The sequence below is a fragment of the Eptatretus burgeri genome, chromosome 3, assembly GCF_056783735.1.
Source record: "Eptatretus burgeri isolate ZD-2024b chromosome 3, Ebu_testis_v1, whole genome shotgun sequence".
In the NCBI taxonomy this organism is placed as follows: Eukaryota; Metazoa; Chordata; class Myxini; order Myxiniformes; family Myxinidae; genus Eptatretus; species Eptatretus burgeri.
The window spans coordinates 49,712,242-49,730,843 of NC_140963.1; the positions used below are offsets into that span (position 1 = coordinate 49,712,242).

The 18,602-nt window shown below is 45.6% G+C and overlaps 2 protein-coding genes across 2 annotated transcripts in view; one reads left to right on the forward strand and one right to left on the reverse strand.

The window, feature by feature from the left end:
* LOC147029843 (integrin beta-5-like) overlaps window positions 1-13,118 on the forward strand; it is an 86,021-nt gene extending 72,903 nt beyond the window's left edge. Inside the window, exons 12-15 of the mRNA XM_085873214.1 lie at window positions 3,816-3,916; window positions 12,274-12,396; window positions 12,553-12,719; window positions 12,843-13,118. Of these exons, the coding sequence (XP_085729340.1) occupies window positions 3,816-3,916; window positions 12,274-12,396; window positions 12,553-12,719; window positions 12,843-12,917 (466 nt within the window). The 3' untranslated portion in view covers window positions 12,918-13,118. The remainder of the gene's footprint in view (window positions 1-3,815; window positions 3,917-12,273; window positions 12,397-12,552; window positions 12,720-12,842) is intronic.
* Window positions 1-18,602, reverse strand: part of MARCHF7 (membrane associated ring-CH-type finger 7) — a 287,445-nt gene that overhangs the window by 191,700 nt on the left and 77,143 nt on the right. The window lies entirely within an intron of this gene.

An 18,602-nucleotide genomic window follows, 5' to 3' on the forward strand; every position in this document is an offset into this window, starting at 1 on the left:
TGTTTGCTTCCAAATCTTGTCCCCAATCCACCACTATCAGTACCTATCATTCCCTGTCATACCCAAATGCTCCTGGACTCTGCGTCTTTTGCACCTGAAAAGATAGAGAAGGTTCTTTCAGCCCTCGACTCTCACTCTGCCACTGGACCAGATGGCATCAGCTCACACGTCCTAAAATCTTGCTCTGCTGCTCTTTCACATCCTCTCTCTGCCATTTTTACCTTGTCATTTGCACTAGGTCATCTTCCATCTGCTTGTAAATCTACCAACATCCCCACATGACATAAAAAGGTGCAAAAACTGATCCCCTCAACTACAAACCTATCAGCTTACTTCCAATCATCAGCAAGGTCTTCATCATCACAGTTGACATGAAATTAATCCTTTTCTCAAACAACCTCATCTCAGATCACCAATTTGGTTTCACACAAGTTCACTCCACCTTGGACATGCTACTTGTACTCACCCAACAATGGATGGAACCCTCAATGTCAGACATGAGATCAGGGACATCTCTCTGGACATATATCATGCTTTTGATGCAGTCTGGAATCTTGCCTTACTCTTCAAACTCTCTGCTCATGGCATCCAAGGCCAACTCCCCACATGGCTTCCTGACTTCCACCACTCTCGTAGCCATCATGTGGCTCTCAATGGAATCCTTTCATCTCCTCTCCCTGTCAAGGCTGGAGTGCCCCCAAGGCAGTGTTCTAGGCCCAGTCCTATTCCTGATCTTCATCAATGATCTCTCTGAATCTCTGTAAAATTCTCATTATCTATTTGATGACTCCATCCTTTGCCGTGACATCCCTCATCCTTCAGACAAGCTGGCTGCAGCCTCTTCCCTCTCTTCAGACCTTGAAAAAAAAATCAGAAGCTGCTCAAACACTTGGAATTTGTCTTTCAATCCTGACAAATCTCACACCCTCACTTTCTTTCTCTGAAAGCACCATCTGGCAAACATTTCTATCCACTTTCTTAACTCTCATTTTGAAGAAGTTCGGTCATTTAAACTCCTAGGTCTCACTATCAGCCGTTACCTTTCTTTTGCAAACCACATTTCAAAGGCTTCCATCCACAGCTTGATGGAGTACAGCTCTCCCCTCCAGCCTGGCTCCTGTGCCTCACATCTTACTCAAGTTGATGCCGTGGAAACCAAGGACTTTAAGATTTTTGGAATCTCCCACGATGAAACTGACTGAGTCTTTGGGTCGATCACTCCGCCATGGCAAACAGATCGGTGGTCTCTCTGTCGACTACTATCTCCTTGCCTGGTCTTGCAGCCTCTGCTCTTTATGTGCTCTGTCCCCCTCTCCCCAGTTTTCTGCAGGGAACACACGGTTCACCATTAACCCCCTTCTGGTGAAACTTCCTAAATCCAGGATCGCTACTCACTACCACTCATTTGTTCCTCTTCATTCCTGCCTGTGTAACCAACTTGCACATTCTCTTCAATCTCATTCTTTCCGTCAGGTCTTCAAGACAGCTGTTCACCCACCATCTCAGATCGTTCCCAATACAAAACCATGATCTTTTGTACCCTTGTGGAAGCCATATTGGGATTTACCCAAAAACCTATAAAAAATACACCACTCAAAAGGAATCCTGGCGATGGTCTGCAATCTCTGATTGCTCTTTTTCTTGTTTATTTATTTTTTCAAAATAATCAACTTGGCCATTCTTGAATAACTCTAATCCTGCCCCCATATTTTGTTAACCATGCGTTGCCACTCCATATTTTGTTGGCGCTTCATTGAAGCTTTAAAGTGGTAAACTCCAATGATTAGGCCGAAACACAAGGTCTGTTGCTTTCATATCGCGAGCAGGAATTGTGGTCTCTGCATTTTCTGCCATATATTCTTCAATATTGCTCCCTCTGCTCTCTGTTCTCATTTGAGACTTTATTTGCATATCGCCCCTTCGCTGTTATTTCTCCTGTGTGTCACACAAATGTGTGTCCCATTACAGCTTATGTCGTACAAATTTTAGTCAGGCCGTCGTTTTCTGGAGGGTTGGGGTTACATCGGTGAACGCTCCTAACAAGCTTATGAAACCCAATCAACATAAACACAATGACCATGGTGCTTACATGGCACTGGGCTGTTATGAAGCCCCATCTTTGCCACTCCTTTGATCCATCTGTGGGCAGACTCAAAGCATGACATGCTGTGTGCCAATTGGGACACACGCACACGCACACGCACACGCACCGTAGTCCGAGTGCTGATTTGCATGATAATATTTTCCCCGATATTGAAACCATTTGGTTGTTCGTGTTACTACCAGCATGCAGGTGCTTGCGTGGTTAGTGACGCACAATGCTTTTGCAAGGAAATCTCCGTAATGGGAAACAAATTTGTGCCGCACAGTAGTTAAAGGCTGAATATTACAATAATGGGATTTCTTTTCATCGGTTGTGATGAATCAAATGGCCTCTATTTTTCTCTAAGCGTTTTATCGGTTCCTAAACCACTTACCAAAAAACTTCAAATAATTTGAGAGTATTCGGTGCAAAATCTCCAGTAATTTGGACTTACACATTCCAACCCTTTTGGGTGTTATACTATTTGGTTTTCAGCCATCAAGACTCAATGATATCTCCAATTTTGAAAGATTTCTCCGCAATTATGAGCTCCTCTGCTCGATTTGCTACACGTTACACAAACAGCACAAGAAACAATCTTTGCACAAAAGACGTCAAAAGCAATTCACATTGAGGAAGTTGTTTTTGAGGGATCTGTTCAGGCAAGTCATATATGATGCACATCTCATAGGCTGAGCATTTTCCACTCCACCAACAGTCACATAGCCTCGCGTTTCGTGAAGAGCACTAATGACCTTGAGCGGCTGTGGCTATAAGTGTCTGTCTTTGCAGACTTGTTTAATTGGGATCTATAGCAATGTCTTGGGGAAAATGTGTGAAAAAGGCAACATCAAACTAGTTTGTATTGTTCATACAAACCTGTGAGGTGTCGTGGAATAGAACATTTAATTACACTGAGGAAAGCAGGTAAAGAGATGTGCTTCAAGATAAGCAATATGGATAGGACTGGAAGGATGGCATCGACGTATGCACACTTGCCTCTGAGCCGTCTAGCCTGGGTTCGAATCTCGGCTCAGCTACCAACTGTCATCCTTGTGTTTGTGCTGTTCTTCGGACGAACGTTCAACGGCATGCCCCATCCGTCAGCATTAGTTGGTGGACGTTCAAGATCCCACGGTGTCTTTCGTGCAGATGAGGGGCAAGTTATCCCTGGCACCCAAAACAAATTACAAATTCATGCTCTCGCCGACAGAGGGTGTTGCATCAGCGGCACAGCCATGCCCTCGGCTAATGATCCTTCTCGCAGCCGTGTGCTACTCACGAAGGAAGAAGAAGAACAAGAAACAATAGTGATTATTACCCATTCATGGGCCTACATTGTTTCCAACCAGCCAATCAGCAAGGACCTGATTGGCTGGTTTAAATGCAAGAGCACTTGGCCAAACCTGTCATTCATTGTTTGACAACCACTCTAATAAAGGTGTTTGGTTAGACAATACTAAGGCATTTAGCTTGTGGAACCTACGCTTCCCGCCTGGTTCACATTTGCAAGCAACGTTGTTTCCGCTTAATAATTATTGGCAGATGTGATAAAAGCTTTATCTGCTTTCTGTTATGGATTTGGATAGAATGCTAAGTGCCATTAATGTTTGCAACGCAGCAACAAAATGGCAAGGGGGTACGGGGCACGTCGAATTAGTATTACCTTGAAATGTTCCCATTGCAATCCAATTGATGCAAAACTTTGAAAACACTTCACAATGCTTTGCAGGGACTGCGTTGAGTGCCAACTCTTCCATACCGGGAGGTTTTCCAATCAATCACTTTGCTCGAGATATTGCAAGGACCGAATTCAGCCTGTGGATTCTATTGGTGAGTGTATTGTGCTCGGCATTATCTTCTTACAATGTGTCAGGGCAATACCGAAGCAAGTTATCCCAAAGATTGAGATTATAAGCTTTCGGACGTCATCATGTTGGCTTCAAATTGAACTCCCTTAGAAAGTGATTGAGCGAATGCATATTTTGAATGTGATTTAATCGGGGGATTCAATATGCTGGTTGCATCATCTACCCGCTAGCATGACCGAGACGGTGTACATTCGGGCAGGAATTTGGTCAGGGTATATCAGCACAATGGCCTACTGTTTTTGGAAAGCCTTTGTGAGATGTTTAACTTCCTCGAGTGAATACTTGCATCCAATTTTTTCTTTTTGAACTGCTGTCCTGGTGTTTCACAGGCGGAGCAAGGCATCAATGTGTATGCCGTTGCTCGGATGGACGTTAAACTGGGCGTCTTATCTGCTCGCATTAGTTGGTAAATGTCAAAGATCCCACAGTGTCTTTCGCGAAGTGCAGGCGAGCTATCGCTGGCACCCTCAACAAATTACAATTCATACCCTGACCAACTGCTGGAAAGGCAACGGTAAACCATCCAATGGTAAACCCCCCCCCCCCCCAACGAGCAACTATTAATCCTCATGGCTTCACCTAACCTTTGCCCAGTCACTGCTTCGGCAGCACTGATGCTCTGTCAAGAGTATTGTACATGAATGATTATGATTATCAATTATACTTACACATCAGCAAAAGCATGTGCTAAAATGCCTTTTTGGCCATCGACATGAATCTGGAAAAACCCTTCGTTTTGTATATATATTGTGACGAATTTCGGCCCGTCCGGCATGCGATCGGCCACATAACTCGAATCGCGACGCGTCGCCCACCGGAACGGACAATTCAGTCGTGACCCTCCGGGAACTACCGCCAGGAGCCAGTCACGGGTGGGGGTTTAACCTCACCACGATCGTGCCAATTGCCCACCCGCGCAGGATAGGGTTGTTCACCAAATTCGACCTTCCTAAGTACCTGCGCGAGTAGTCGACCGGGCGATCGTACCTCACCGCAGGTCGACTTCGGACACGAACCGCTAAAGCGGCTCGTTCCGTGCTGTAGGGATAACCGAGTGGAGTTATCGTCGATCTCGACGGTTCAGATTACTTATCGGGTGTTTCAACCCACTATCAATCCCTTACGTGATGCAAGATGGAACTCTCAACCGAAGGAAAGGACGCAACGAAACAGGAAACAGTTCAACAAGCAAGCACTTTATTTCACACATACAACACACGCACGTAAGGCAGTAATGCAATGTGCAACAAAAGCAAAAGCACTACTACCGACTATAATTATTTACAACACTTAAACAATTATACTTGTCAGGACTCGGCGCCACATCATTCATTCAAAATAAACAGGGAAGACCTCCCCATAGGCAGGGAGGTAGACGGGGCCCGTGGAACAAAAGTGCGCGGCACCTGGAGGAGCGGCCAGGTCCACGAGACCGAAAAGGTCTTACCCACGTCCTCGTGACGCGATGGCGGGCAAGCCGCAATATCTGCGCAGCTGCGCCCCGACTCCGTGCCCCTGGCGTGGTCGGTGAGCCCTCTCCGGCGTGCTCCGCGCAAGCATGGTTTGGTCGGCATCACGGTTAGGGTGGGGAATAAACGGGGCCACCGGCACTATCTCAGCGCAGATGGGGGGGGGGAGGGAATTGTTGATGCTCAGGGTCGAGCGAGGGGAATGGCTGGCTGGCTTGGTCACTTATGAAAGCGAAGGTGGCTCGATTCCAGCGACGAGACGACACCAACGACGAGACGAGCCCAGCGACCAGCGACGAGACGACACCAACGACAAGAAAAGCGACCCCCACACCACTGCTCCCAGTTCCACACAGACTCGCGTCTTTTATAGACCGGAGGAGGAGCCTGTATGCAGATTTTAGGATCAAAACGCGATTGGAGGCGGGGCCACGCCACCCTCTGTTCAGCCATTGGTGTGGCAAAAAGGGGCGTGAGCCTCTTTTGATCTGAATTCCTTCCTGAGAGGAATTCGCATTCATCACGATTGGAGGCGGGGCCACACCGCCCGACGCTCGCCCATTGGACGGAGGAAAAGGGGCGTGAAGCCTTCCTGATCCGAATTTCTCTCCCGAAAAGGCATCCATTGCACTCGCGGCTTGCCGCGTTGGGTAGCAATCACCGAACGGCTTCGAACAGTACGACGTTCGGTGTTGACTGGTGGTGGGGTCGATGGTTGTGGAAGGAGAAAGGCGAAGGTGGTGGGGGGTTTCCTGTGGTGGTTTGGTGGTTGGCGGGCGTCTTTTGATAATGCCGGTGAAGCGATGTTTGCGCGATGGAGTTGTGGAGGTAAAGAGGCAAAGGTGGTGGTGTTTGAGTTGTTAGCGGCCTAATGGTCCAAAATAACAATAGAGAAAGAAGAATGGCTAACTCAAAGCGTCGCAGCCCGGATGAATCACACATATTCCCTCTAAACAACAGGTGTGGGCTAACTACACATGAACTTATCGATATATCTCACCTGAGGACCCTTTATGGTGTATTGCGAATTTCCACAGCTGTAACAATATCGACTCCTTCCATGCTCTTCTACCAAAGAAAACTGCATAAAGCAATCATGAAAGGCGGCATAAGGTAAGGCCTTTGCTGTTTCAAACTCTACCTGAGTTCCTCGACAGCTGCAAAGCAGGTGAGAGACATGATGAGAGACCTGAGGCTGGACAGTTAAGAGGTGAGTGTGTGTGTGTACCTCTGTGATGACCTGACAAATCTTGATATTCCACAACTCCTTATGATATTGTCGATGATTTAGCTGAACTGAATGATAATCAAGACTATCACTGAAAGTGTTGTCATGGTTTGCTGGGATAGCAGAATGCTACAGGCAATTATCGACACTGGTAGAGTACCTGCCCGATGGGTGATCTTCACGCAAGCATGCAATCTGGGTGGTGTATAGGCAGCTAACAGCTCTGTGTAGACAGCCCCCCCCCCAAATCACTGGCAAAGATAAAAACACCCCTATGTACTATTTGGGGTCCTGCTGATCCTACGTAGCTAGTCTGGATGGAATCGGCCCACAACTGCAGGAGTCATAGTGTGACAAAACAAATAAACACAAACACCGGTCCATGAATTATGGTAAGAATGAGGGAAGAAAGGGGGAAGTGATTGTAAGTTTAACGTTCCATCTTTATCTACTTTTAACATTGTTCTTAAAAAATAAGAACAGGAACAACGCAGGTACGAAAGGCCAAATAGCCTTTTCATGTGTCAAAGTTCCCTGTGTATATTTGTGTAATGTTGTTAAGAACAGGAAGAAATGGGGAGGGGAGAACAGAGAGTTGGGGGTGAGGGTGGATGGAGATGGAAGAGGGAGATTGAGATGTTGCAAAGTGGGGGGGGAGGTGGGTATTGAGGACTTAAGGTTGAAAGGGGGATTTATAGTTGGGGTTTGCGGCAGTTGAGGACTTGAAGACGAAGGGGGGAGGGATGGCAGAATTGGCTTGGGGGAGGGAGGGCAGAGAGGGGACAGAGTTGGGATCGAGGAGTTTGAGGCTTTTCAGGGATTGGGGGGGAGGGGTGGGGGTTAGGGACCTGAAGTTACATTTTACATGATGCAGAATCTCCATGGGTCCATGACAGTCCTGTTGTGTCTTGTGTTCTCGGGATCTTTTGTATCCCCTGGGTGTTTTGGATCTTCGAGGAGTTTTGGGTCCTCTGAATCTTTTGTGTGTTCAGGGTCCCCAGAGTCTTTTATGTCCTCTGGGTCCTTTGAGTATTTTCCGTCTTCAGGGTCCTCAGGGTCTTTTTGGTACTCGGGGTCTTTTGGGTGTTTTAGTTCCTCAGCGTCTTTTGGGTCCTCAGGGCCTTTGTGTCTTGTGGATCTTTGGGGTCTTTTTGCTCTTTGGGGTATTTTCGGTCTTTTCAGTCTTCTAGGTCTTTGGGGCATTTTTGGGTCTTCAGGTCTTTTGGGTATTTAAGGATCTTTTGGGTCTTTCAGGTCTTCAGGGTCTTTTGGGTCCTCTGGTTCTTTTGGGTTTTTTGGGACTTTGGGGTGTTCTGGGTCTTCTGAGTTTTTGGGGTCTTTGGGGTGTTTTGGGAATTTTGGGGTCTTCAGAGTGTTTTGGGTCTTTTGGGACTTTGAGGTCTTCGAGGTGTTTTTGGGAAATTTGAGTACTTTTTGGCTGCTTTGCTTTCTTTTGAGGGTTTCTGGGGTCTTTCGGTCTTTGGGGTCTTTTAGGTCCTCAGGGTCGTTTGGGTGTTTTGAGTCCTCAGGGGGTTGGGGGGGATCTTTTGGGTCCTCTGGGCACTTTAGGTTAAGTATTTCAGGTTACAATTGTGGGTGACATAAGGTCAGCTGTCCAACCAATGGGTAAAGCGTGGCAATACATACCATTTATACATGTATATATATATATATATATATATATATATATATATATATATATATATATATATACATATACATACATACATGTATACATACATACATGTATACATATATACATACATACATGTATACATACATACATGTATACATATATACATACATACATGTATACATATATACATACATACATACTGCTGCGAATTCGCGCCCGCCGGCGTGCGATCGGCCACGTGACTCGAATCGCAGCACGTTGCCCACCGGACGGACAATTCCGTCGTGACCCTTGCGGACTAACGCCGGGAGCGAGTCAGGGGTGGGCCTTTCGGCCTCACCACGATCGTGCCAATCGGCCACCTGCGTGGGATAGGGTTGTTCACCAAACTCGACCTACCTAAGTACCCACGCGGATGGTAAACCGGGCGATCGCACCTCGCCGCAGGTCGACTCCGTACACGGGCCGCTTAAGCGGTCCGTTCCGTACTATCGGGATAACCGAGCGGTGTTATCATCGGCCTCGACGGTTCCGATTACTTATCGGGCGTATTAAGCCCACTACGAACCCTTTACGTGAAGCAAGATGCAGATTCAACAAAGGGAAGGATGCAGCGAAACGGGGAACAAGTTCACACAAGCACTTTATTCACACGACACAAGGAGAGCACACATATACAGCCAAACAGGATCAGAAATGCACATATATCAATTTAAGAAGAAAAACAATAGAGCAACGACGACGCAGAGCCACAACCGACGAAGACCAACACACGGCAACACTTGTACAGTTTTACTTCACAAGACACGGCGCCACAAGTTCCAGACAAAAAAAACCCCGAAAAGAAATGGTGACTTCCCTTTTGGGCCATCGAGTCCCTCTCCTACGTCCGTCGACGTGGTCCCGCCTGGAACAGACTCCTTGCCCTGGCGTGGTAGGCGAGTCCTCTCCTGCGTGCCTCGCGCCTGCACGTGTTGGCCGCTCGACGCCACGGACCGAGTGTTCGGCGCTATCCCAGCGCGGATGGGGGTGGGGGGGAAACGTGGATGCCCGAAGTCGGGAGAGGGGAATAGCGGACACTCCTTCCCGCCAGCGGGGTCTTGCAACTGCCCCACAAAAGACCAGGCCAGCGGCCACCAGGACGAGCGAGCCGGAAGACGAGAGCGAGAGCAACCACGAAGCAAGAATATCCACCATGCAAGAGCATCCACACAACTGCTTCGCCCGTCTCCGAATTTTATATCCCGGAGCTCCGCCCTGTTGCTCAGCCCCGTTCTTTGCTCCACCCCCCTTCGAGGCGCTTCGAGAAAGGTCTCGAAGATGGGCGTTCCTCCTCCCTGGCCGCGTCACACCGCGCATCTACCAATCGGGCGCCAGCTGCCCTCCCCTCGCTTCTCTCCCCTCACACTAAGTGCGGAGAAGAATGGCGCGAAAAGCCCACCGAGCGTCCTCGTTGGTTTTTATTTGAAATAAAAGATAGAGAAAGAAAAAACACTGACTCAAAGCGTAGCAGCCCGAATGAATCACATTTATTCCCTCTAAACAATGCGTTTGGGGCTAACTACACATGTACTTAAGAGATACCTCACCTACGGGACCTGGATGGTGGTTTGCGAATTTCCACAGCCGTAACAATACATACAAACATACATGTATACATACAAACATACATACATGTATACATACACACATGTATACATACATATATGTATACATATATACATACATACATGCATGTATACATATATACATACATACATATATACATACATACATACACTTTCTCCATTATATTTAGATTATTAGCAGTATGATTATTATTACCCTAGCCAAATGATTCGGAGAGGGTATTGCATTTGGGTCTGTTTGTCTGTTTGTTTGTCCGCACAGAACTTTCGTGTTTTTCTCCACATCCACTTGTCGGATTGAACCAAAATTTTCATCATTTGAAATTTTTAACGACTCATATAAAATGTTTTAATGATAATTATGACATCAAAGGTCACGTGGTGTGGCAGCCATATTGGAAAAACAGAAAAAACTTTGGACATCTGTATCTCTGAAACCGCACCAAGGAAAAAATTGAAACTTGGCACATCGCAAGTACTCCTCCTGGGGAATGTGTGATTTTTTTTAATGACATCATAGGTGTCCTCGGTATGACATCATAATTGCATATGTAGAACGCCACATCCGATCAGTATGAAAATTTTTGACGGTCATCTATGGATAAAATGGTCCACATAAAAACATTTCATGACATCATCGGTCACGTGATTCGGCAGCCATATTGTTTTTTTTTTAACCTTCAAAAATCTATTTCTCTGAAGTGGTTGAACAGATTGAGGTGGAACTTTACATATATGACCGCCTGTCCATGAGGAGCAAAAGGTTCACATACATGATGTCATTGGTTGCATGGTTTGGCCGCCACATTGGATTTACCATAAAACCTATAAAAAAAATCTCCTTCTCCAGAACGGTTGGACAAATCGAGGGGAAACTTCACACAAGTATTCCCCAAGCAATGGGGATACGTGTTTGTGAAGGAATAATTGATAGGTTACATGGTTTGGCAGCCATATTGAATTGAAGAAAAATATTAAATAATGTCTTCCCTGGAACAGTTTAATCAATCGACGTGAAACTTCATATTTATGATCTCGTAGTGATGCTAATACATGTTTTAACTTTCAACTTGATCAGATACATGGTATGGCAACCAGAATTTTTTTTTCTTTTTCTTTTTGTAATAAGGCTCACTTGGCTGTGCCTGTATGGGTTTGAGGGTAGAGTAGTAGTAGATGAAATGTGAATCATATCCAGGTTCATCCTGATAACTTCACCTTTGCCTTTTGCTTGTTTGGGTTCCTTCTGATGACCTGCAATGCAGGACTGTACCTATTTGGTCTTCCATTTGATTTGACTTGAATTTATTTTCATCCCATTCTCAATTCAATTGAATTATGATTAATAATACAAAAAACGTCATGGGGCAGGGTCACGTGTCCGATCAAAGCAGGGTTGCATCAAAGTGGGAAGTCTTGGTACCTGGTCATCACTGCCAGCAGTTATAACGTGGCAGTTCTAATTATGTCTGTTATTTACGTAACACACTAGTACACAAACACGACACAAAATGCACCAAACAAAAGCAGTCCTGGTGAGGGTCTGTAATCTCTCATTGCTCTTTTTTTTGTATTATTATTATTATTATTATTATCTTGCCAAAACGAAGTTTTTGCAAGATATGTAAGTCAGCTCGGATGTTTTTTTATATTATTTTATTTTTTTGGGGGGGGGTTTGTCTGTAATCACGTATAAAAAAATTCTGCAGAGCACAGTTATCATTGGAAATTTTTGTAACTTCGCATATCAGAGGCCTATAGAGGTCCCTTTCAGCGCATAAAATTTTGAAGGTCGAGGTCAAAGGTCAAGGTCACTTTGTCGCAAATCAGGGGAGTCGACGAAACCCTTATTTTTTGAGTAATTTTGATCGGATCGTCTTCAAACTTCATGGGAATATAGTTCATGGTCTGGCGCTCAGCTGATTAATTTTTGGTGGCGATTGGCCTTGACCTTCATGGTTAACGCCTAAGGTCAAACATATTTGGCCCCAAGGTCAAATTTTCAAGTTTTAGGAACCATATCGTGTAGTACCTCAAATTGAACACCTCGATGAGTGCTTTCTGGATATGTCAAGCTTGAGACATTATGATGTCATTTGGTGACGTTATGAGGCAAACATATTTTTCATGGTTACTCTGAAGAACGATTCTCATCGGAATCTCTCGTAGGCAGATATTCCTCAAGGAGTCGCTCCTGGTGGATAGCAGCTCTGTTCACCTCAGTGTGACCTTAAAGAAGTCACACGTGGTCACCTTTTGGCAAGATATGGGTCACCCTGCGGGTGACATTGGTTTATTATTATTATTATTATTATTATTATTATTATTATTATTACCTGGTGCTTTCATGTCTTACAGAGGAACCCGCCACTGATATGGTACACATGTGTGCATACAAATATGAAAATGGTTGTGTGATGCGATTTACTTACAAGGAAGATGCTTTTGGATCTGCCACTATGGCTGCACTTAAAGAGCCAGGTGAAGTAACCATATCACTTTTGAAAGTGGAACCCATCCTTGTACGAAATGACCTTCTTGAGAAGCATCTTCTCTGCAGTCGAATCATTGTGGTTAAAATGAAAAGCAAGAAAATTTGTATTCATCAAATGGTAATAGCCTTCATTGCCTCTTCAGAATGCCCTGAGGGACCGAACATCCTCTTGGTTGTCCTCAGTGTAGTGGGTGGAATCCTCCTCATCGGCTTAGCACTGCTCCTCATTTGGAAGATACTTGTGTGCACACATGACCGACGCGAGTATGCCAACTTTACCGAAGAGTGTTCTCGTGCACACTGGGAATCGGTGCGTATGCTCACTTGGGCATTTTCCTCACTTGAAAATATCATTCATGATTTCTTTTGACCTTGTAGTTTTTTTCCAGCCTTGCATACATCACATCATTATTTTATTATTTTTGATATGCAGAGCCTGAATCCACTCTACAAACAGAATGTGTCGACATTTAAGAACGTAAATTACATGCCACGGAGTGAAGAGTAACCTTCAAGGATGATAACAGAGCACGATGTCCAAGGTTTCCGAAAATGTTTTGAAGCCACTGAGAGGTCTATATCAAAATATTTGTTGGTGAGATATTTTTGGACCAGTTTGTATATTTGATATTTTGAAAGGTTGCCAACACTTGTGAACCATTAAATTGAATGTCTCATCTTGAAAGAGTTATAAAGTTGTGTTTTTACACGCGTTGTCGTCATTTGTTGTGTTGTTGCTCCATTACCCCTCCTGGGGGTGTCAAAGTAACTCTGACCATGTTTTTATAGCTGATAATTTATCCCTGCACAGATCACCACTCCATGGCAAGGTGCGACTGAAATAGCCCTCAACCAGAGGTGGAATTTAGAATTTGATCAGGAAATTGGCACAAATGGCCCACTTTTATGAAAAGTACCTTGGAATTTATTTTACCTTCACAAGGTAATGTGAGCGGATAAGAATGCCAGCTTAATGTCCACTCCAAAGGATGGCTGACTCATTGATGCAACAGACAACACTGCTTATGAAGGACCAGGATGACAGTTGGGAGTCAGCCTGAGAATCAAACCGAAACACACGGTGCCTCAAAGTAGACCACACTATCAGTCAAATTGATTTTAATGCTTGGTGATTGAGGAACCTGTGTTAAGGGACACGAGGATAGTTTACACACACACGGAAATGTCATCACTCTAAAGAAGAAAAAAAGACTCCCGTCCTCCAACTTGGATTCCTTAATCACTCCCCAGCCCCTCCATTTGGGCACTCTCACTCTCACTCTCACTCTCACTCTCACTCTCACTCTCACTCTCACTCTCACTCTCACTCTCACGCTCACGCTCACGCTCACTCTCACAATCACTCTCACAGTCACAGTCACTCTCACACAATCGCACTCACGCTCACAATCACAATTACGCTCACACTCACGATCACTCTCAGGCTCACGCTCACTCACTCTCACAATCACGCTCACACTCACGATCACTCTCAGGCTCACGCTCACTCACTCTCACAATCATGCTCACTCTCACGATCACTCTCTGTCTCACACTCAAAATCACAATCACCCTCACTCACTCTCACTCACACTCTCTCACAATCACGCTCACACTCTCACTCACAATCACTCACGCTCACACTCTCACAATCACGTTCACTCTCACTCTCAGAATCACTCTCACAATCACAGTCACTCACACTCACACTCTCTCACAATCACTCGCACTCTCTCACGCTCACACTCACAATCATGCTCACTATCACGATCACTATCACTATCACTCTCACTCTCAGGCTCACACTCACAATCACTCATGCTCACACTCACGCTCACTCACTCTCACAATCACTCTCATGCTCACGCTCACTCTCACAATCATGCTCACACTCACAATCACTCTCACGTTCACTCTCACAATCACGTTCACAATCACTCTCACAATCACACTCAATCTCACTCTCACTCTCTCAATCACGCTCACTCTCTCAATCACGCTCACTCTCTCTCACTCTCACAATCACGTTCACTCTCACTGTCACAATCACTCTAACTCTCACAATCACACTCACACTCACTCTCACAATCACATTCACTCTCACAATCATGGTCACTCTCACAATCACACTCACAATCACACTCTCACTCACTCTCACAATCACAATCACGTTCACTCTTACAATCACTCTCATGCTCACTCTCACTCTCACACTCACTCTCACTCTCACTCTCACAATCACAGTCACTCTCACGCTCACAATCTCACGCTCTCACTCTCTCACAATCGCTCTCACAATCACTGTCATGCTCTCACTCTCTCAAGCTCACTCTCACAATCAATCTCACTCTCACGCTCACTCTCACTCTCACGCTCACAATCACGCTCACAATCACACTCACTCACTCTCACAATCACAATCTCACTCTCACAATCACAATCTCACTCTCACAATCACGCTCACTCTCAATCTCACACTCTCACGCTCACAATCACTCTCACAATCACGTTCACTCTCACTCTCACAATCTCTCTCACTCTCACTCTCACTCTCACTCTCACAATCACGTTCACTCTCACGCTCACAATCACGCTCACAATCATTCTCACTCTCACAATCACACTCTCACTCTCACAATCAAGTTCACTCTTACAATCACTCTCACGTTCACTCTTACAATCACTCTCATGCTCACTCTCACACTCACTCTCACTCTCAATCACTCTCACTCTTACTCACTCTCACACTCGCTCTCACAATCACGCTCACGATCACAATCACTCTCACTCTCACAATCTCACTCTCACAATCTCACTCTCACAATCACGCTCACACTCACTCTCACAATCACTCTCTCTCACAATCACACTCAATCTCACAATCACGCTCACTCTCACACTCACGCTCACAATCAAGCTCAATCTCACTCTCACTCTCACAATCATGTTCACTCTCAATCACTCATGCTCACACTCACACTCACTCTCACAAACACTCTCACTCTCACTCTCACGCTCACACTCCCAATCACAGTCACTCACAATCTCATGCTCACTCTCTCACAATCACATTTACTCTCACAATCACAATCACGCTCACACTCTCGCTCACTCTCGCTCTCACAATCACATTCACTCTCACAATTACAATCACTCTCACTCTCACAATCACAGTCACTCTCACGCTCACAATCTCACGCTCTCACTCTCTCACAATCACTGTCATGCTCTCACTCTCTCAAGCTCACTCTCACAATTGATCTCACTCTCACGCTCACTCTCACTCTCACTCTCACGCTCACGCTCACACTCACACTCACACTCACACTCACTCACTCTCACAATCTCACTCTCACAATCACGCTCACTCTCAATCTCACACTCTCACGCTCACAATCACTCTCACAATCACATTCACTCTCACTCTCACAATCTCTCTCACTCTCACTCTCACAATCACAATCACGTTCACTCTCACGCTCACAATCATGTTCACTCTCACAATCACTCTCACAATCACACTCTCACTCTCACAATCACGTTCACTCTTACAATCACTCTCACGTTCACTCTTACAATCACTCTCATGCTCACTCTCACACTCACTCTCACTCTCAATCACTCTCACTCTTACTCACTCTCACACTCGCTCTCACAATCACGCTCACGATCACAATCACTCTCACTCTCACAATATCACTCTCACAATCTCACTCTCACAATCACGCTCACACTCACTCTCACAATCACTCTCTCTCACAATCACACTCAATCTCACAATCACTCTCTCTTACGCTCACACTCACACTCACAATCAGTCTCACAATCACGCTCACACTCACACTCTCATAATCACAATCACGCTCACACTCACACTCTCACAATCACAATCACGCTCACACTCTCACAATCATGTTCACACTCTCACAATCACGTTCACACTCTCACAATCACGTTCACTCTCACTCTCTCTCACTCTCACAATCACACTCACTCTCTCTCACACTCACACTCACAATCACTCTCACTCTCACTCTCACAATCACAGTCACTCTCACGCTCACAATCTCATGCTCTCACTCTCTCACAATCGCTCTCACAATCACTGTCATGCTCTCACTCTCTCAAGCTCACTCTCACAATCAATCTCACTCTCACGCTCACGCTCACTCTCACTCTCACGCTCACAATCACGCTCACAATCACACTCACTCACTCTCACAATCACAATCTCACTCTCACAATCACGCTCACTCTCAATCTCACACTCTCACGCTCACAATCACTCTCACAATCACGTTCACTCTCACTCTCACAATCTCTCTCACTCTCACTCTCACAATCACGTTCACTCTCACGCTCACAATCACGCTCACAATCATTCTCACTCTCACAATCACACTCACAATCACACTCACTCTCACAATCACGTTCACTCTTACAATCACTCTCACATTCACTCTTACAATCACTCTCATGCTCACTCTCACACTCTCTCGCTCTCAATCACTCTCACTCTTACTCACTCTCACACTCGCTCTCACAATCACGCTCATGATCACAATCACTCTCACTCTCACAATCTCACTCTCACAATCTCACTCTCACAATCTCACTCTCACAATCACGCTCACACAATCACGCTCACACTCACTCTCATAATCACTCTCACAATCACAGTCACTCTCACACTCACACTCTCTCACAATCACTCTCACAATCACTCGCACTCTCTCACGCTCACACTCACAATCATGCTCACTATCACGATCACTATCACTATCACTCTCAGGCTCACACTCACAATCACTCTCATGCTCACACTCACGCTCACTCACTCTCACAATCACTCTCATGCTCACGCTCACTCTCACAATCATGCTCACACTCACAATCACTCTCACGTTCACTCTCACAATCACGTTCACAATCACTCTCACAATCACACTCAATCTCACTCTCACTCTCTCAATCACGCTCACTCTCTCAATCACGCTCACTCTCTCAATCACGCTCACTCTCTCTCACTCTCACAATCACGTTCACTCTCACAATCACGTTCACTCTCACTGTCACAATCACTCCAACTCTCACAATCACACTCACACTCACTCTCACTCTCACAATCACATTCACTCTCACAATCATGTTCACTCTCACAATCACACTCTCACTCTCACAATCACTCTCACGTTCACTCTTACAATCACTCTCATGCTCACTCTCACTCTCACTCTCACACTCACTCTCACTCTCACTCTCACAATCACAGTCACTCTCACGCTCACAATCTCACGCTCTCACTCTCTCACAATCGCTCTCACAATCACTGTCATGCTCTCACTCTCTCAAGCTCACTCTCACAATTAATCTCACTCTCACGCTCACGCTCACTCTCACTCTCACGCTCACAATCACGCTCACAATCACACTCACTCACTCTCACAATCACAATCTCACTCTCACAATCACGCTCACTCTCAATCTCACACTCTCACGCTCACAATCACTCTCACAATCACGTTCACTCTCACTCTCACAATCTCTCTCACTCTCACTCTCACTCTCACAATCACGCTCACAATCATTCTCACTCTCACAATCACACTCACAATCACACTCTCACTCTCACAATCAAGTTCACTCTTACAATCACTCTCACGTTCACTCTTACAATCACTCTCATGCTCACTCTCACACTCACTCTCACTCTCAATCACTCTCACTCTTACTCACTCTCACACTCGCTCTCACAATCACGCTCACGATCACAATCACTCTCACTCTCACAATCACACTCAATCTCACAATCACTCTCTCTCACGCTCACACTCACATTCACAATCACGCTCACACTCACATTCACAATCACAATCACAATCACGCTCACACTCTCACAATCACGTTCACACTCTCACAATCACGTTCACTCTCACTCTCACAATCACGTTCACTCTCACTCTCACAATCACGTTCACTCTCACTCTCACAATCACGTTCACTCTCACTCTCACAATCACAATCACTCTCTCTCACTCACTCTCACAATCACACTCACTCTCTCTCACACTCACACTCACAATCACAGTCACTCTCACGCTCACAATCTCACGCTCTCACTCTCTCACTCTCTCACAATCGCTCTCACAATCACTGTCATGCTCTCACTCTCTCAAGCTCACTCTCACAATTA